The following is a 21,974-nucleotide window of genomic DNA, read 5'->3' as shown; positions in this document are numbered from 1 at the left end:
TTCCATTAAATTATTATTAAAATCTTAATATAGAGAAACTAAATATTTGTTCTCGTTATCGACTGTTATAATACTTTTTAATGTACTGTATGTGATATGAGAATGGCGCACTCGCGAACACCATAGATGCGCTTCAGCTATGGGTCACCTTTGATTTATCAAACAATACTCGTTCAGTATTCTCTATTCTTGGTGAATTCTTCAAACTCAAGAAGTCATTATTTGTTTTGCTTTCTTCATCGGATTGTCGAAACTGTAGTCTCGCGACATGATTAAATGACAGTTTTGTGTTTAATAAAGGCCGACTAACTCGCAACGGTGAATATATGGTGAATGAATCAAAATTTTCTAACAAAGTTCCGTCAATTTGTGATATAATATATAATATATTATATAAGATATAATAGTGCTAGGATTGTGTGTCCTAGCACTGTCATCGGATTGGAGAAGATCGTAATGGCCAGTGCCATTTCGATACCACCAAATACTCAACATAATTTTATTTCCCGCAAACCATGTTATGAAGCCGTTTACAAAGGGTCACCGGCTTTTGACTAGATCACTTGTTTAGACACGTTTAACTCCACCTAGTGACAAAAAGCGATGGATACTTTTTAAATTACCTAATACTTTAAAAAATATAAAAAGCAAGAAAAATGCTGAGTTTATACGTTTATTATTTTTATCTTAATTAAGTAGTTATTAATGAAGTTGACATATACTCATGTATGGTCATGTTTTCTACGAATTGTTCTCTGCAAAACTGATTTTTAGGTAGTAGAGATCGTGCCTCCAGATTAAGTTGAGGAAGCACTCACCGCAGTTGATGTACGAAGCACCTGGAAAGACATGATGCATCAGGCCAAAACCCGGTAACAGATTGTTATGGTCATTTAAGTAAGTAGGCAAGAAATTTAATATTATTTTTATTTATTTGGAGTTCTTTTTTTGATACTTTTTCACGAAGGCGTCTTTTAAAAACTCGTCCTTTCTTCTAAGCTCCATATTTCTTATCGTTTGTACTACCGTTATGTTTAAATATTCTATGCTTGGTAAATAATTGTGTCATATTTCAAACAATATAGAACTGGAATAAGACCAAAATTATTTTGAATATAATATTTATCGGATATATTTAATTTATCAAAGTATGTTAATACGATAAATAATGTGATATTATAAAAATAGTATATATCTTTAATCAACTTCACAAAACATATCAAATTGGTTATGCTCATCTACCTTTCTGTCAATAACAATATTTTCTTTACTTTTCTGATTAAAATAAGCTATATATTTCAATTTTCCGAGGAAAAGTTACGGAAAATATAATTATCTTGTTACACATAATTTTCTTTTATCCTTAAATGTTTTTTAATCTGAATGGACTTTGTCAACCTTGGTGAACCCAAATTGGTTCAAGTTACACTAAATCTGTTGATATTTCCATAAAGATGGTATAAAGCCATACCCTTCTTCAATAGTTGTCAACACGTTCGAATCAGTTTCAAATATATATTAAATGAAGTTTTCATTTTTAAATATTTAGTAAAACTAATTTTAATTAATCAAAACAAGTTTGACTAGAGTTACGGCAAACTCTAAAAGCAATTCCGAATTCCGTACGAATATCATCAAACTCCACAGCTTCATATGGTGAGATAGTGCCACACAAACCCACATAGATACGTTTAGATACGTTTTGCTATGGATATAAAGACACTTACCTACTTACGAGGCAACGAAAGTCATTGTAGAATAGGCGCACAATTTTATACACATTTGTGCTTGTGGTCTACATCTGAAAATCGCGGACGAACGCAGATTGCGAATACCATTGCCGCTGATTAAAGAAGGTAAAGAGTACTGAAAATAACAATAACGTAATAACGCCATTGGTGAAATATCTCACTAATGAATCTCTTGCCCATCAAATATGGTTAATGAGGAACGCTTAACTGTTGGGCAAATCAAGAAGTTTGCTCTACGTACATAAATACAATACGTCGAATTAGTATACTTAATCACCTGCTATATGGCGTAAGCCAAACACGTAATGAGCGCCTTAGTCTAATAGATTTCTACATGTTAACTATTTTCAATGTTCTCCACTATTTTACTCTCTTAATTGATAAACAATATTTTTTTTAAGAAATCGCATTTTTCATAAAATTCCAAACTTAACTATTATGTAAAACAAAGAATTAAAGCTAGGAATAACAAGTATAGGTTGGCTTTATATTCACTCTACAATCAGCATGTACGAAGTTATCTGCATTTTGTGATATTCAGTTGTTTTAGGATAGTGTTCATTAGTACTGAAGCTGTAGTAGCGACGAGAAAGAGAAATACACAATGGATCACTTCTTCTGTAACTATCTAATCCTAGCCAGAAGCAGAGGTTTCTCAAGTGATAATGCTTCTAAGCCCTTCTCGGAAATGTCTACCACTAATATTAAATTCTTCCAAGAATTTATTAAAGATTTAATAATATTGTAAAAGTAACATCAGCTAAGGTCGCGTGTTATTTCTTATTTATTTATTTGTGAGTTAACGCTTAAATTAATTTTAAAGTTAACTAAACTCCAATCCTTCACCCTAAGGTCGTATGTTTAACAGTGGTATCACAATGGATTCGTAAAATGCAAGAATATTGGTCAACTGAACCACTGATTCAGTAACCTAACTAAGTGTTCAGATGAACTTATTCCAAAAGTGATGTGTGCGCACTAATATTTGAATTCTAACAACAGACACAACATTTAAAGTGCATAACACGATAATACCCTGGATCATTATTCAACCCTGCCAGCAATTCATTATCTTTCAACAGAAAGTACAAAAAAAAAGATAAAATGATGATGACATTATACTAACATATCAAATATAAATACAATCTATTAATAAGGCAGTTTTCGGCTAAAACCAAATTCCTTTGGTTTTCTCTTTCCTGTAGCGGTATTATTTGAAAAAAATTCTGTCAACAATTTCTCTTATCTATACGTATCCATACAATTTTATAATACTGTCCACTAAAATCCAATTCTGTCAAAGAAGAATCGAATTCTAAATGTAATTAATCGTTTTAAAATAAGTTTTTTTTTAAATCTTAAGCGACTAGAAAATCACTAAATCCTTTTTGGTCAAAGTAATAATATTTCGATAAACATATATATATATATCATATACCTCTTCCCGAAAAAAAACTTATGAATGTTCCTTCAGCGGCCTGTAAACTTGAAATCAAAAATATATTCCTAGAGGTAATAGAAAAGTGTCTAATCAAAGAATAATCTGCTCTCACATTAAGGCTTATCTATCCAAAATTTGAACTAAAAAGTCAAGAAATGTTTCTCTTTTGCATATAAAGCCTATATTCCAACTCTAACTTTCGGATAAGAAGAAACAATTAAACACATTTTTTATTTCTATCCTTTCTATTGAAAGATATTTCATTTGTTGCCAGTGTTACTCTACCAATATTAATCCAATTTGTAACAGCGAAAGATGATTTAACTAAGAATGGGTCGGGTCGAATTTAACCTAAGTCGAAGTGTTTTGACTTTAAATTAATGAAATCCAGTAACAACATACCATTCTTTTTAAAAAATACATTTCCTAATAAATTTGTGTTCTTGTTTTGAATAGATTTACCATTGGATCCTGTGGTACTCTGATCGAAATGCATCAGTTTGTCCTAGGTTAGTGGGTTTCAGTGGCAGTTCAACAGATAACTTTCCGCTGAGCTCTATTAGCGGTTTTTCGCCGTTTTATTACCCCATTAACAAAACAAAAACTAAATCATTGATAAGCTGTCGAAAAACTACTTCTCATAAAACGTATTAATTCTAGAGACCTGAGTGGGGCATTTACAGTGAAAATCTTTAAAAGTTTCCACAACTACTACGCGGATTCCTATACACCAGTAATGAGTGATCAGAGAGAATTACAGTGAGTCTTGCAGTGTTCACGCAATGCAGTGTTAATGATCTAAATGCAAGAGCTAGTGTTGCGCTGTTAGGGCCGTGTTAACTTAAGTGTTTTAAATTTGTCTTAAGTGTATTGAATTTGAATTAATGGAAGTCTGTAACCACATATAATTATGTATTTATTTAAAATATTTCGAAAAGTTAACTATTTTTTAAAAATATATTAAATACTAAATTCGAATTTTGATTCTGATTAGAGATACCATCAAGATACAGTGGTGTGCAATGTATCGGATACCACAAAACCAAAGTATATTGGTTTTTAGTACATAGAGGCCAACAATGTCACATAATTATCTGGGTTTCTATTATATATTAAATTGTTTACTAAAGAATTATTCAAAAATGTGTTTTTCACTAAATTATATGATATATGCGGAGCATCTCATAGCCGCCTATGCCTTCTATTATTTTTATAAAATTTTTTTAAAGATTTAATAGATTCGAAAATTGGTATTTTTATTACAGATTGACTAGCATTTATGGCTCAGAGCTCAAAGCTTTACATATTATTCACTGTGTCAGTAATTAAATGGAATAAACAAAGCAACAAAACAACAAGTTAACAAAGAAAAAAATCGAACAACAAGCCCGTACAACAAAACAAAAATATGTACCATGCTAAGCCAAGCTTAGACAACGAAACAAGCCTCATTCAACCAACGGCGATGCTAAGATGCCTGCATGCCACTCGTATTTGGGTGTGCAAGACTTGTATGCACTGGGCACTGTCTTTGAAGCGAACTTATGGTTGTTCGCCAAAACTCGAGAGTCTCACGAAGAGCTTAAGTTGAACTGCATTGCAAGCTAAATGCCAACTAAGCTGAGCCAACTAAGCTGAGTCAACGGAGCTTTTGTCTTCAACGGCGAGCAAAACATTTCTCACACTTAAAACAATTCAACGAATGAAAACGAAATTTGTGTCTGGTATTCAGTGGCAGACCGAAGACGAAGACGAAATCGCAGTCACAGCCTCAGTTAACATCAGCGTCAACGCCAACGTCAACTTTGCAGTCAATATCGATATTACAATTGCACTCAGATTCAGATTCAGAGCCAGAGCCAGAGCCAGAGTTAGTAAATTCAAATCGGAATTCGATTTGAAGTTGTTGCTGATGGAGTCGCTGGGTTTGGGGAGTTTGTGTGTGCGTTCGCTCGTAAATGCAAACTTTTGGCTTTAATGGCAAGAATAACAAATTCATAAAGTCGTGCACACAGATACTTCAGTTGTCTTATATATATGTACAAAACACAAAACACAAAACACAAAATCCAAAATCCAAAATTGTAACTTTATGAAGATTTAGTCGCGATTTTGGCTTCACAACAAACGGTTTAGACGAGACTCAACGGGGTAAACGCTTGCTCGAAAAATGTGCTTAATAGCTCGAAGTGCTCGAAGTGCTTGAAATAAATTCAATTTTTCAATTTCTCAATTTTTCATTTTTCAATTTTTATTGCGAAGTATTAAATAATTTTTTGTGGAGCAAAAAGCGATAATCGAACTAATCACCGCAAATCCAATCGGGTCGGGTCGAGTCTGGTCTGGTCTGGTCTGTGTGAATTCTTCGCAAAGCATCGAACGATAAGAAAGACATTCAGTGTTACCCTTAAGCTAACTGTGAGAAAAGCTGTAAAAAACTAATTATAATTGCAAATTAAAATAAATAAATTGTTAATAACAGTTTTTTTCAGAAGTCAATTAAAGTTAAGAAGTTATTTCAATTAAAAGAATTTGATTGAAACTTAATTAAATGTAGAAAAAATATTGCGAATATAATATTGTTAGGAGAACCAATTATATAAAGAAACAAATTTATTTAAATAAATAAATAAAATAAATAAATAAATAAATTTTTAGATAATCTCACTACAGGTAAGTGTTGGTAGTAATACAGCAAAAGCTCGGTTAAACAGACGGCTTCATTCAATACTCCTTAACCCCAGTTTTCATTATACATACATATCATAGTACGTTCTTTTAAGAGGGCAATTCTCTTGCTTGGAAAAAATTGCTGATACCAACAGTATTTACCCCAAAGAACTAACACTGTACTCTAACTTTATACATCGCACTTAGTACTTTCCGATTTAAACTCCAACTAAGAAAGTATTTTAAAATATAAATCCTACCATAGAGCTTTACATACTCCACTGTTCGTCACAGTGTTACATAAAACCTTTTCCTGATCCCCACTGTACCCATTTAAGAGAGCTTACACTGTACTCTAATTTTATATTTCGCACTTTGTTCTTTGCAACTTAAACTGTTTCTGGGAAAAAATTTTAGAATAACTCCTCTACTGTTTGTGACAGCGTTACGTAAAACCTATTCCTAATTCCATCCATGCATTCCACCCGAAAGAGCTTACATTGTACTCTAATCTTATATTTCGTACTTGATACTGACTAACTTAAATCCTTTTTGGGAAGAAAATATCTTTCACAAAAGGATCCCACCTCAAAGCAATGAATCCTCTACTGTTTGTCACAGTGTTACGTAAATCATATTCCGCCAAGGACGTGTGGTGTATGGAATCAAGCAAATTTGTATGTTGTATGGCAAAGTATCTGCGGTTAAAGATTCAATATGCATAAAACTAGCGTTTTGATTATAAATGTAAAAAATTTATAAGCAAATAAATATTCATGCACACATTCAAACCGCGCCCGCACTTTTATGCATATACAATTAAGTCTAGTTTATAAAAATGTATCTTAAAAAGCTTTTAAGTCGATTGAGGTCACACAATCCAAAACAACAATGTTGATACTATAGACTGCAACTGTAGACACGTTAAACGTATGAATCTTATTCAAACCTTTTGAACAGTGGCATTACAAATATTTGCAAAAATAAACTTTAAACGAATTCAACTCAACTTCACTTCATACTCTGTTGATCCCAGGAAAGTAATTATTTTCGTTAAATTTGTCTAAAAACAACACTTTAAAAACGCTCTATTGCAACTTGTTGTGGCGATAGATGTGAAAATTGACTTAGAGGGAGCAAAGGAGAAGAAGGCTTGCATCTTCATCACAACAATCCGAACTAATTAAAAATCCGCCTTTGCCAAAAACATCAACTCGTCCGTAACCAACCTTTAAACCTCTGCCAAAAAACAAAAAAAAATCTTATCTTCATTGTTCCATTATCCAATTGAAGACGAAACGACGAAGATAGTTCAAGCCCGCCATAAATGGCTGCAGAGCACACCTGCGAGCAAATTGTCGTTCCAAATGTCAAACTTAATGTAATTTGCTAGCATTTCACGTACTCGTAATTCGTAATTCGTAAATCTTTTTCTTCTATTGCTATCGCAGAAAACGTTAAGTTTTAGCTAAAAAAAATTATGCTGGATTCAAATGTGAGAAAGGCTATCTTTACGTAACAATATGACATGCTCCAAACTTTCGTTTATATTTTTAATAAAAATTGAAAATAGAAGTGACCATAGTTACTATAGTCTTTATGAAACTCAATTTAAATTGATCGCTTCATAATGTATATTAAAACAGTTTTACCAAATCGGTTATCTCTCAATCAGAAAGATTAATCGCACTGAATCAATAATCAATTATAAAGAAATAATTATATTTTAATTAAATTTCATGATATCGTAATTCAATGCAATACTTCAAAATCTTCCTCTGCATTTCAACTAGTTAATGTGCCGTAATATATTTAGATGCAGTTTTCATTATATTCAAAACTTATGAATATATATTTTTTCTCTCCATAAATAATTATTTTTACTTATGGACACTTTTCGTACATATATCACCATTTATGATATTGATTGGTGGTAAAAACCTATTCACACGGTGGAAATGAATTGCAATTCCGTAACCTAGATCAAATTCACATGCAAATTAAGTAATCGGCAAGCACCGATTTTAGAGAAACATGCTACGATATTAGTTTCAAATAACAGGATACATATTTAAATAATATTAAGTGGACTAAAAATTAGTGTACGACTTAAACTTTTTTATGACTGTTTTTAAGAATAATGACTTATATGTAAAATTGCGTGTCTCGCCAACCACAGATGGACACCAATCACTCGTATATTCTTTTCGTTCCTCGAATCAAGGAATTAACTAACAAAGTTTAATCTATTTGACACAAAATCACCTATTCGATATAACATACTATATAACATCATAGTTTTAAAGAAAATGAAGGACGCTTATTAGGTCACATAAAGTCTTTGTCTTTGTATGATTTCATTCATATAGGACATATTATCCTATACAAATTTTTCGATCTTTAAATCACATTATTTTAAGCACATATGACACATTTGTTGCTTAGAATATATAATTCTGAGTCAATATAATTTTGAGTCAATAAGATTGAATACATAGAATCATCACATTTTAATACATTTATTATGTGGAACTACTGACAGAGATATCTATATATATTATACATATATTTTAAAAAAGTAAATTAAATTAAAATTTAAAAAAAAAAAAAAAAAAAAAAAAAATAATAATAAATAATTTAACAAATTAATCTGAAATCCAGTAATAAACCCTTCTACTCTATGGTTAATATGTGCACTTGTAAAAATAATAACTAATGTGGGCCGCTCATTATGCGTAAAATCTTGTTTAAAATATTAAAAATTATGGCAATTTTTAAGAGTACTTGAAAATTACAACCTTCTATTTTTATTAGATCTTGTTTGTGAAGAAACTGTTTTTTGAAAGCAACAGACAATTTTAATATTTAATTCAATGATAAAATAAATTCTTTTTAAGGGTCTCTCAAAAATTTTTCCTCGTTGAAGCCCTACCAACTCCTCCTCTCAAATGTTATTACTTTCAGTTAAGTGAAAAATCTATTAGATGAAAACCCAGTATATCAAAATATATCATCGAGATAGCTACTAAACTCAAGAGACATCTAAACTTATCGTGAAACAAGATTATTGTGATATATCTGTCTACAATTATATCTATAGGAATTCTAACAGAATACTGACCCATAAAGACAAATTTTGAACAATTTACTAGAAATTCAAGAAATTATTACATTATATCAGATTTAAACAATATCTAACATATGTGTATTATTGGGGTAGAAACCCATTCAAGGTAGACATTTAAATTGCAGTATAAACAAAGGACCTCATATTACTTAAATTTGAGATTTCACCTTCATACTGAAGTGAAAACAAAATGTTCACTTTTTACTAATAAATATACATAATAAATTTACTCAAATTTAGAGTAAACTTTATTATTTTTAAAAACCAATGCAATATAATTCATTGTGAAGCTATACTCTCATCTGACAAATATTTAGAACTTACTGACAGTATTTTCACAATTAATTGAAAGCACTTAACCAATTCCATTTGTCTGTAGGCGATATTATTCCAAAAAAAAAATTGTATCTACTAAAAACAAACAGAAGAAGATGTGTTCATCCAAATGATAGCTTTATTTTAAGCGGTAATTAGCAAGCGATCTCCAACCTCTCAACAATTTTAGCAGGAACGCTATTAAAAAAATAAAAATAAAAATAAATCTTTCGGCAATTATAAACTGCACTAATAGATGATCAAAATTTCGGCTACTTGTTACATAGGACTTCAAAGATGACCATGCATTATAGATCTATCCTAACGACAAACACTTAATGACCGAGAATAGTTCAGATAAAGCTAAGTTGGTCAACTCATTCTTAAAAGTTAGTTAAATTTACAGTAAATAAATATAATTAAGCATTATCTCGGCGATTAATTTTTTTTTGGTTTTCTTTTCTTTTGGATACTGGACTCTGAATAGAGATTTTTAGGGAAGCATTTTTCTGACAGTTTGTCTGACTGTTTATCGGTGGGGACGAAAGATCTGTTAAGTAAGCTAAATTCAATGAAATGGATTTAAGTTTTGGTTTTATATCTCATGGTTTCTTGTGAAACCATTTTCTTGATGGTGAAATAGCTAAAATTAAAACGTTAAATGGTTTTTAAAAAATGCATCAGCTGAAGTCATTACTAACCGCGATAGATGGCAGTAGTAATCATCGTACGAGTATAAATACTTATAGAACTTTATAAATACTTTATGTAGAACAACATTAGATTTGCTTATTCTTTCGAATTAAAAAAGTTCTACGGAACATAGTATTTAGAGTTTAAACTGATACTTTTCTATCAATTAGTTTTATTTGGCATCAAGCAATAATTTCATAACTTTAAACATTATATACAAAATTTGTATTTAAAGACTAATTGGAACTTTTACTGATGACACTGTACTTCTAACAGTCGGAAAATTAATTTATATATTATCTTCATGCTAATGTTACTTTATCTTTAATAAATCTATATTTTAAACCCTAAACTTGTACAAAAGAACTACATCTAGCGATTTAATAGGTCCGTGACATGTTAAGTTAAAAAACTATCTTTAATATGTTACATCAATTGTTCATACAGACGTCCTTATTTTATATTTCTGAATTTCAATAAATCATATGTTACAATATTTTGCTACTAATTTAGTGCTTCTAATTTTTCATTGAATCATATACGACTTCAGAGCAATATTCCCTTGTCGTATCCATATTTCGTAGATATATATATATATTGGTTTTGCATTCAGTATGATTAATTTAAAATTTTGTGCTTTCTTGATTGTGGTTCTAGATTTTAGTCATTTCTATTAAACAAAGTAGGAACTGTTATCTGATTGTAATCTCTCTCAGATAATTTGTACTATTTCAAATGAGTTATTGTCAACATTGATTAACTATGTGGAACTGAGAAAATGGAAGATACTGTTTAATTTAAAATTGCGTATTTTATTTTTATTATTGTATTGTTCTAAAAATACCAAATTTTAAAATGTGATAAGTATTTGTTGTTGTATATAAGGTAATTTCTGTCGAGATATGCTATTGTTATAACTGTAATCATCTGTTTCGATCGATATTTTTTTGTTGAAACAATATAAAATCTATAGCAAGGAATCGGATTTGATAAAGATCTTTCACAGAGATCATTTCCTCCGGTAATAATGAAAGAAATATTTACTGCGATTATAACCAATTATAATTAATGTTAGAAAATTAAGATCACAAACCTCTTCTGTGATTGTTATCATCTACTAGAATAGCGTGAAACTGAAAACAAATAATCGAACTAGATGACAATGTTTCCAAGTGGCCTTGTGCCCCGGCAAGAGTTAACGAATCTATAATACATATAATAACAATAATAAACAGTAAATGTATAATAGGTTTTAATAATCGAAGTAAATTATTTCTATGATTATAATCAACTATTATAAAATTTGCCTAGTGTGCTAAAAATAAATTGCAAATAAATGCAATGCTCCATCTATTGCTTATTTTCCACATTTGCTGCACGATACCTAAGAAATTTATGCGGAACATAAAATATTGTGCAAAACCAAAGTTTATTCTGAAGAGAAGCTATTAGTTCCGGTTGAGATGATTTAGTTATAACAAAGTAATATCGTTTATCATTATGTGAACATTATTACTGAAGAATAAAAGAATATACAAAGAACGTAATGTGAACATATTTATTTTATTTATTTATTATAGATTTGTGTGTGTAAATACTTATACATATAGCTAAATCTTAGCAGGTGCTTTAGAGGCATTTATTATTCTCAAAACAGTTCATTTTGTATGGTCATCACTTAAACAGATCATGTATTTCTTTAAAGTACATGCTTATTTAAATCCTATCTGATTCTTTCTGTTGTCTGTTTGTCTGTCTGTCTGTCCGTCAGTCAGACGTTTTTATAATAGAAACGTAAATGATCATAATCCCACCGAAATTTGTACCCATATTAGGTAACGAAAATTGATATTCATTTTTTCAAAACTTCGAAAATTCGTACTCGCACAATGTTAAATATTTCCGGTAAACTCACCCACCACCCGCAGATTTTAGATAGTTTTTATCGATTGCACTTCTCATACTTGTAGCAATGTAGATACTTGAGCTACGTCGCTACTACCTTGCTATGCTTTTGCTGGTACAGTGCCATGAACACAGAGTATGGCAAATATGTCAAAGCAAAAGGTCACTTGTATTAACGCGATCTCAACATCGTCTATATGCTTGCATATATAAATACATAAATACATAAATACATCAATACATAAATATATAAATATGTATATAAATTTAGATATACCATATTCAGTTAAATTTATATAAATAAAATTTTAAAATAAAAATGTGAAATTAATTAAAGCGAATAAATGTTCAGGCAGCGATTGCAGATATTCGAGTTGAGTTGTTGGTGGATTGAATTTTTATAATATAAATATAAAAATATAAATAAAATGTAATTTGTTGATCCCTTATGGAAAAAAATAAAAAAAAATGGAAAAAAATGCGAAGATGCTCAAAAGGTAGGAGGAGAAAATGGATTAAACCTTTGAAGAGATACAATAAAATAAAAAATAACCCGTTATTAATGTAAATGTGCCACAATTAAATTTTAATTTAATTTGTTTTTATAATCTAATTAAATACTTATTTAGCTTAAGTTAAGATATCTTTTGCGTTAGATGTCTTTGGTCGGAGAGGTTGAAAGTAATCAGTAATCAGTAACCAACGGTGAGCAACGGCTAATTAACCTGAAAGGGTGCGCACGATTTACTGTTTTACATTTTAAATTTGAGAGAAAAAAAATTTTAAGCAATTAATTAATAAAACTGATTTTGACTAATTTTTATAAACAAATCCGAATTGATATTGTCGAAAGATACCGATAAAAATCATTTTGAGCATAAAAATTGATGTTATTTGATTAAAAGATTGAATATTCATTCGGAAACATCTTTTGCCGATTATATTGCCCTTAAAGTTGCCAGAGGAAGATACGTTACACTAACCATTATTTCTTATGTAGCTCTTTATATTCTACTTGTCAAAGTATTTAGTCTTCCGAACGCAGTTAAACAAGTCCAGTTAGTCAATTTTCATTAAGTTTGCCAAACCAGTGAAAAATGGACTGCTAGACTTTGAATCCACTTGGTCTGTAGTTCTAGACAAACACATAAAAACAAATTGATAAAGTCCACCTCCATCTCCTCTTCAGGGAAGGAAGTTCCTATACAACCCACTTGTCGCAATCGGTCATCTTTAAAATTGGGCGCAATATCACAATGTACCGTTAAAACTTTAATAAGCACACGAACTATAATTTCCTAAAACTCTAAAGACTTTTCGTTGTTCTCCTATTTAATCTTTGCCATAAGATCCTTGCAACCTTATTGCAAGGATCTATCCTGCATAATACGACCTTTAATGAGAGAAGATTTGATTGAAGCGTATTGTAGCTCTTACAGAACACCTTAATACGAATAAACCTTTCGATTCTCCAACTATAATACACTATAAAGAAACCGATAATAATACAAATTACTATGGTTAAGGTTAAGGTCAAAAAAAACTGCATTTACAAAAAAAATGCTTTGCTTTGAATTTTTAAGATATAATTCATATTAACTTTAAAAAAAACTCACTATATATGGGTAGTAGAATTATATATTTATTGTGATTTGGAATTCATTTCTATTTAATATAAAATTGATGGTTTGGTTTGGGTTATCGTATCATTACTAATCATAACTTAGCTGCATAGAATTTTTTATTATAATACCTCAAATGATTATATATTAATATGGATAGCATACAACAACAAAATTTTTTACGGTAGTATAGGTAACAAGTACACTGAAACTTATCGAATTTTTTTCAATTGTTATAAGTTATATACCTAAAAGAATTACACCTTTTTAACGAACACCAGTCGGCGTGCTCCTAAAAAATACATGTATTCATTGCAGATATATGAATATAAAAACCTAGTCACTCATTAGCATCATCAAATGGCTCTCACCGCTCCCATTAAAGGTTTGACCTTTCAAAAGGAGTTCACCACAATCCAGCTTTGAAACTTCCCAGACTTCAACAGTAAAACTCGATTGGGCTTATAACAATCCCGTTTAAAAACAAAACTATAACATTATAGCTACATTAGAAAACTTCCAATATGTATAACTGAAGGAAGTAAATAAAAATCATACATAATACATTTAATAAATTTAGAAACTGACATTATTCGTTGTACTTTCCATGCAAATATAAACATATTAACATACTTTTCATATAGTTATTATGCGAACTCTACTCAAAACAAATTTTTTCTACTAAAACAAAAGAGTTTTTAATATGCTGAGACCCTCCTCGCTCCAAAGCTTTTGTCAAACGATTTGTAATTTAATTTTAAAACGCATTGTTTTCATTTTAATTTCAAACAAGATTTTCCATCTAAAAAGAAACACAAAATTAAATTCAATTCCGCGCAACTTTTGAACTTTAAAATCTTCATTGTATCGTTCACAGTCTTCACAGTCTTTGCAGTCTTCGCAGTCTACGTAGTCTTCAGGTATTGGGGAAACCGGCGTGAATGTGGCATTAAAAGTAATCACTGCGCTGCATAACAAAACGCAAGTCTGCATTACTTTGAAGACAGAAAACAACAACAACTACAGCAAAGATATATACAATAACAGCAGCAGCAACAACAACAACGTCTGCAACAAATAACAATAATATATGTATAATAGTAATAATAATAAAAACGATTACCAAATTTTATCAATCAACTATATTGCACCCTCAGTTCTGTCAGCGGTCGCGCTTTACATTCATACGAAAATCGGCGAGAAAGACACAGATTGGTGCATCACAAGCGGACGGACGTTACTTCTCACAGTTGCAATATGCACCGTATTGTTATATAATCGATTACACAGTTAGCTGGTTATATTTGATGAGACTATAAATTTATAGAAACTGCAACAGACAACTATCATGCAATGATCAAGTGCATTATTGGTGGGCGGGTTGCAGATATACAACACTAATAATCACTTCAATTATGGAAGATCGCACCGGAGAAAACAAACCAACAGCGGTTGAACAACAACAGCCACAACAACAAAATGATACTCTTAATTATAAAGGACGTCCTATTTCCTTAAGAAGACAGCCAACCAAATATCCACACGGGTTTGGTATAAGCATACAAACAACAACTGGTAATGACAGAGAAGAGATGAAAAATAGCATGCCCTCTGAACTGCTGAACTGGACCCACTCCAATGCACATCAGGAAGTTGAGAAAACGTTAGATAATGTACAGCAGCAAAAGTACAAAATAAGTGTGATTAGCAACTGCGAAGATGTACCTGATCTACAAGTGCGACGCTGCAAGTACTCATTGACCGGCAACTATTGTCTAAACGACTTGGAGCACAGCACAAAGTCAGCAATGCTTCTCAGGGAGTACACGCAGCGCTTTTGGAATTGGAAATTTTTACGTTGGCCTGTTATGATTATTGTTAGTGCCTTATTGTTCTTCGGCGTGATCGCATACTGCGTTTGGCTCCATGACATAAGCGTAGTGCGGCAGAGGCGTTACCAATTTAATCAACTACAAATTTTGCAAAAACAGAAATCCAGTGATAGTGAAATCGATTTCACACAACTACCAACAACAACAAAAGTTGTGACAACAACAAAGAGCACTGACATCGATAGGGAAGTACATGAAATGACAATATTACGAGCAGTCAGTACAAATTCACACCAAAACTACGAAGATCAAAAATTGTCTACCAAAAAAAATAGATTCTCATACATTGAATCAGAGAAGAACAATAAAAAATTCGTAAATTTGGATGGCACTATATTGACAACAGAAGAGTCTACGCTAATACCAGCAAATATCATACGTTTCCGTCTGAAAAATGAGAAGGGTTATAACGTTCCAAAGGAAGATAAACCAACTATTTTCAGATTTCTCAATACCGTAATTTCAATAATAATATAAAAAAATAATTCGTGTCTTTATATTCTACACCCTTTTCTTTCTCCTAGATTTATTCACAAAACCCACAAGAAACGACAACAAGCAATTTTGCTAAAGTGTCTCCAACTATACCTCCCATCACACCTTCAATGCCGACATCTGCTATGGCTGCCATGCGCACCACAGTGCAGGAAAATGGTTGCTATTCCACCTCATTGCAAATGTGTCGTGGAGTTTTGGACTACGATTTGACTTATAATGTGAGTGCAGCAGTAACTGCTGCTGAAGCCGATGCTTACCAAAGATTAATCTACTCCAATTGTTCGTTGCGTGCCGTGGAATTTATTTGCGCCGCCTTAGAGCCTGAATGTCGTCCTAAACACATTGGCATACTTATGCCCTGCCGCAGATTCTGTAAAGGTATGTAGTATTATTTATCATTGTTGAGTTCATAAATCATCGTTTTGGATTTTCTCCAGGAATATTGGAAGCTTGTTCAGAAATCATTGCCAATTCAGATACACTGACAGATACTTTTGACTGCAATCGTTATCCAGATTCTAGTGATGCACATAAATGTGAAGATTCCACTCGACGACGCGGTTTTTGTTACGATAACGAGTTTCAATGTCTTGATCGTACATGTATACCACAACAATGGGAATGCGATAATATTAAGGATTGTTCCAGTGGAGAGGATGAGAATAACTGTCTTATTTGTGATCGGCAGGATGAATTCCGTTGTCGATCAAATGAGAAATGCGTTTCGGAATCAGTACGCTGTGATTTAAAGTACGACTGCTTCGATGGGTCAGATGAGGAGTATTGTGAAGATATTGGTTCAGGTGATGAACCGTTATTCAATGATACTTCATCTGATTTATTTAGCCAGATCTTTAGCTATGCCAGTTTTCTGCCGCCCAATGATACAAACAACAATCTTTACACATACATAACAGCAACAACAAAAAAAGACTCTGAAGGTGATAATAAATTTGATACAAGCAACATTCATAATCGGTCTAGTAGCGTAGCCGACGAGATAAATAATAATGTACCGAGCGAAGATGGAAAAGTATTTGGTTGGTTCATCTATTTGCTTATAGTTATTCATTCTAAAAACCTTTTCAAAATAAATTTTTATTTTTAGTTAATTTTCGAGATAGTAAAGAAATTATGATGACTAGCGACTCGGAAAACAAACTTAAATATTCCGCGGCGAGAACGAATAGAACGTCTTCGAAAACGTCGACAAATACGACGCCCTTACAACCCGCAGCGTCTGTGCAAATAGCGGTAACTACCGATGCACCCAAAATTCCGGTTGCCACTTGCAGTGATCAGCAGTTGCGATGTGTAAGCGGAAAATGCATAACTGTGCAACAGATTTGTGATAAGGTAACAAATGTATCGGCCAACTGCTGAGCAATATTAGTTACTAGATGTGACAGAAATAGTTAATAACATTATTGATAGCAGCTGTTATTTATTAATAACACTTAATAATACTTTTGCCCTTTGACTTATTCGTAATAACTTTGACTTAGCAGTGATTATTATTATTATTACTATTATAAACATATTATTAGTGACAATAATATATCGGGAATATATGTATACTCTAACATATTTTTGAAATATATTACATCTCACATTTTTCTTGCTTTTTTTGTATTCTTGATTTAGATAATGGACTGTCCCGATGGTGCCGATGAATTAATGTGCGTATACAAAGAACGTCGTACCACCACAACTCGTTACACCATCTCTGAGCCAACAACCACGACGAGAAGTTCGAAGCGAACAATGCGCACAACAACCACTAAAAAGAGAGTCACCACTTGAAGGCGAAGTCTATTATTACCACTTTTGAGGATTTTGCGATTTTTCAATTATAATCCCAGCAACGTAGATACATTAATTTACTTATGCGAATATATATATTTATCTGTGGTTACTTTTTTATTGTTTATATTTTTATTTGTAATTGTATTTTGTGCTAGTTTTAATGTATGCATTTTAATGAACGGTTATAACAAGTATCGAAATCCTTATTTGAAGAGCATCATATCCGATTAGTATGAGAAGCTGCTTATCCATATATGTTATATATTTGAACATTTTAATGCTGTTGTTATATATCTACGTCAGCTATAAGTAGAATCGGAGACTTACGCATATAAGCATTGAGTATATACATTTTCTTTTAACTAATCAAAATTTTAATTATTAACTTTATAAATATCAATTTACTTCATTTAAATTCATTTGTAAAATAAAAGCGACAAGTGTTTTTATTGGAATTGGATAATTTTTCTTTTGATTTTTATATATATATATATATATACTGTCTCAATTTTTTGACAATAAGAAAACTTCTATCAGAGAGGCATAATGAAATTATTTTGGAAATGGCAACAAGTTATCGACAAAACGATGCATATTTGACCTAAATCGAATCATTCTGACTAAATAAAATAAGTCTTAAATTTAATGCAAAAATAATGGATTTCTTTTTATTACACCTACTATATATAGTTTTTTAAATACTTATATTGTAATAGGACCGCAACCATTTATTTTCACTGTACTCTCTTGGATACCAATCACTTACCTTTATTCCGATCACAGCACTGCTTCGATTTGTCACTTTCATATGTTGTGTGAACAACCGGGTCTTCTACTGCTTTTCGGGTAATTATCAATTTTTTAGTCATATCTTCTGCAACCCTTATATATATTTATATGGTTGTCTGGGTCCTAACCACAATTCGGTGTTTAATTTTACATATAATATTAAGCTACAATGATTAAACAACCCGAAGTAGTCAATCAAGAGTATGTCATTCGAGTCCCAAAAACAGAAGCTATGCACTCTCTAGCTAAAAAATAGTTTTCCTCTTTAAGTATTCTTCAGCTTATGAAATATGCTGATGGACTCACATGTCTTGGACAATTACAAATTCATTCAAAAAATCCACGTTGTTTTATCAGGCACATGAATACGTTTGAGCGATGGTTAGCAAACCTAGCACCCACTAAGTGCTTGATGCACTTTTTCTATGTTTTTATCAATTTTTGGCTCTTCAAAATCGGTCAATCACAAAATTAGCTCATTTTTGATCATTTTCTCAAAAGCAAAAAAAATATTTTATAATGAAACATTTTATCGGCTCCTATTGTTCGAAACAATCAGGAGTCGTACCGCATAGCACCCTATTTTAAAGATCAAACTTCAGCAGCAAAACCTAAAGAAAAAAGAAAACCGTGAACTGGACAATCTATTGAGAATTACTCAAGCAAGAAAATTCGAAGCATGTGATAGAAGGACTTCATCCTAATCTCCTGATCTTTTAATTATATGTATAGCGAATTTGTGATGTTATTCTTTAAGAGAAAAATATGTTATGCAGATAAGTTACTTTTTTTAAATAAATACTTAAAAATTTTAAAAAAAGGTAAGATGAAAAAGGTTAAGTTCAAGTTCATCCTATGCCTATAGGACAACTTAAACGTTTCCTTAATATACATCGCCTATTTCTGCATAAAATATAGGTTTGGCTCTTATTTATTTGTCAATTATTTTCATGAATATAAAAAATAACTCTTCAGATTGAAAATAATACCTTTCATGTCCAATTTTTAATAAACTGATCATTATTAAATTATAACATTTGTATTTTATATTTCTTAACAAAAACAAAAAAAATAAATTAATTATTCTTGCTGTTCACTGATCTTTTTGGCGTTAGTGTTAAGCCACATGATCGCTTCGAGATAATGCCTTATGCGGCACGCATATGCTTCATTATGACATAACAATTAAATTTAACCGAGAAATGTGATCAGCGATCAATCAAATAATTAATTGAATTCGATATGAAACAAAAGTCATTCGAATTTCAATATCGCTTTCGATTTCATATTAATGGAGTGAATTATTTTCGAAATACCTAGTGTCTCTTTCAATGCTACAACAATAGCCAAATAGTCAAGTTGATAGATCGATGAGTTCATCGAGTCTTTGATGCAGTCATAATGCAGCAATTGTTTAAAAGATTATATTGGTGATCTGTTTTATCCTTTTATTTTTATTAATTTCCATATGACGTTTTCGATTTGATAAACATTTTAAAAATTTAAAAAAAAAACGCAAATATTAAAAATATACATATATTCTGATATAAATACATATTTAACATAAGACTATTGTTACTGTACTTTATAAATCGCACTTTTTTAAAAAATGTAACATAGCGATCATTTACATTAGTAAGGGTTCCGAGAGAGTGGCAGTACATAATATATAATCTTATAAAACTGGTACATTAGCAAGACAATACCAATGAAAACTAAAGCATCAACTTTATTTTCTATAAGCCTGAATTTTGGCTTTTACTACTTTCATATATGAGTCCTACAAATATCTATACACCTTGTACATTGTACAAATATATGTAATAATCATAATATAATAATATAATTCGTCAAATTTATTACTAGACTTGACAAGCATACTCACACTTTATCAGCAACAATAATTCCAGAAAATATATCATTAGTGGCCCGACAATACAGTTCAGGTCTTTGTCAATTGCTATATATTCTTCAACATCCTATTCCAAAACCAAATATACTTCAATAAACTGACCTACGTATAACATATATGTTTCGACAATCTTTTGTTTGCTAAATAGCTTAATAGCATGACCTACGTATTGCAATTTATTTGTTATGATACTTAAATACTGCACCTTGTATATTTTATTTACGATTGTTGATCCCTCAATGCGATCTTTTCATCGAAGACACAGAGACTCTATCTTCTTTATCCATCATCGTGACGTCACGACCAAGCTACTCGATATTAATTTGCGGAATATTTATAATGTCCTCAGAGAGTTTGTATAACCCCTAGAAACAATAACATCAACCAAAAAATACTTAAATAACTACTTCAGAAACAAATGTTCCTTAAAAAACAACTCATAAAATAGAATGAACCTGAAATTCTGGGTCAGGTTTCATGTCACATACAGAAACCGGCACGCTCAACAAATTACAGTATATGAAAATAATCTACAATAGAATGGTATATGAAGATAATGATCTAACTAAAAAATATTGAAATTTATATGTTTCCAATGCACACAGAAAATCGGAACTGTACTACTGTTTACAACATACCTTATTCATTATTACTAAGAATGGATTTGATCAGTTTATATTTAAATGTAATTATTCTATAAGCTAACATACATCGAATAATTGATCAAAAATCAAAAAATCAAAAATGAATGATCAAAACATTATGGTATCTGTATTGTCCCATTTTGTAGATAAACTATTTAAAAATAATCCGTTAATTTTTTAAACTCTTTTAAATCGTCGCATTGTCGTCAAACTGTTCCACCTCCTTTCGAAGAAAAAACACGTTTCGTTATTTTCTGGATTCCGCAAGGATACAAGATAAAAATATATTTATAAAATAGATTTTTTTAAATAGCTACCTTACTCATTTGGATATTTCACGTGCAGCAGGATATTTAAATTTTTATTGGTGTTAGGATCAGATTCATTTCTCTGTTTAAAGATAAGTTCCTTAAAAAAAGTTTCAATGACGCCTATTTCCTATTTCCTGTTCTTTGGGCTCAATCAAAAGGACAGAAAGACTGTCAAATTAAACTGAATTTAATATTTCAATCACTACGAAAGGTGCAATTTGAGTTCATCCCTACCGCAATTTCCAACATTTTTATATACTCTACTCCTTTGAGTAGACAAGTCAGATGACGGGTATGCAAATATGCTATAATTAAGCGATGAAAAAAGCTTAAGAATCTGCAAGAAATATTGTGTGGAAGAGGCACTTAATTTGTCACTTATAATTATCATTCGATCCTATCATGGAAGGGATACACTAAGATGACGCGATTTAATTATAATTTTATTACTTTTTTATTTAACACATAAATAATTTGTTTTAAGCCTTTCTCGTCTATTGAACTCAGCATGGCAAGGATATTTGACAAGGATACACAAAATTTTATAAAAGTCCGAATTTCATATCCTTTATGAAAGATATAAAGACTAAAGAATGTA

The 21,974-nt window shown here is 31.1% G+C and overlaps 1 protein-coding gene across 1 annotated transcript; it reads left to right on the top strand.

The window, feature by feature from the left end:
- The first annotated feature begins 14,337 nt into the window (after nt 1–14,337).
- LOC119690202 lies at nt 14,338–18,077 on the top strand. The gene is made up of 5 exons (XM_038105212.1): nt 14,338–15,872; nt 15,941–16,292; nt 16,352–16,954; nt 17,023–17,270; nt 17,559–18,077. The coding sequence occupies exons 1-5, from the start codon at nt 14,940–14,942 to the stop codon at nt 17,715–17,717; spliced, it is 2,295 nt and encodes a 764-aa protein (XP_037961140.1). The 5' UTR covers nt 14,338–14,939; the 3' UTR covers nt 17,718–18,077.
- Nucleotides 18,078–21,974: the final 3,897 nt, after the last annotated feature.

Source organism: Teleopsis dalmanni, chromosome X, assembly GCF_002237135.1.
Source record: "Teleopsis dalmanni isolate 2A chromosome X, ASM223713v2, whole genome shotgun sequence".
Taxonomy (NCBI): domain Eukaryota; kingdom Metazoa; phylum Arthropoda; class Insecta; order Diptera; family Diopsidae; genus Teleopsis; species Teleopsis dalmanni.
This window is presented reverse-complemented; position numbering and strand designations above follow the sequence as displayed.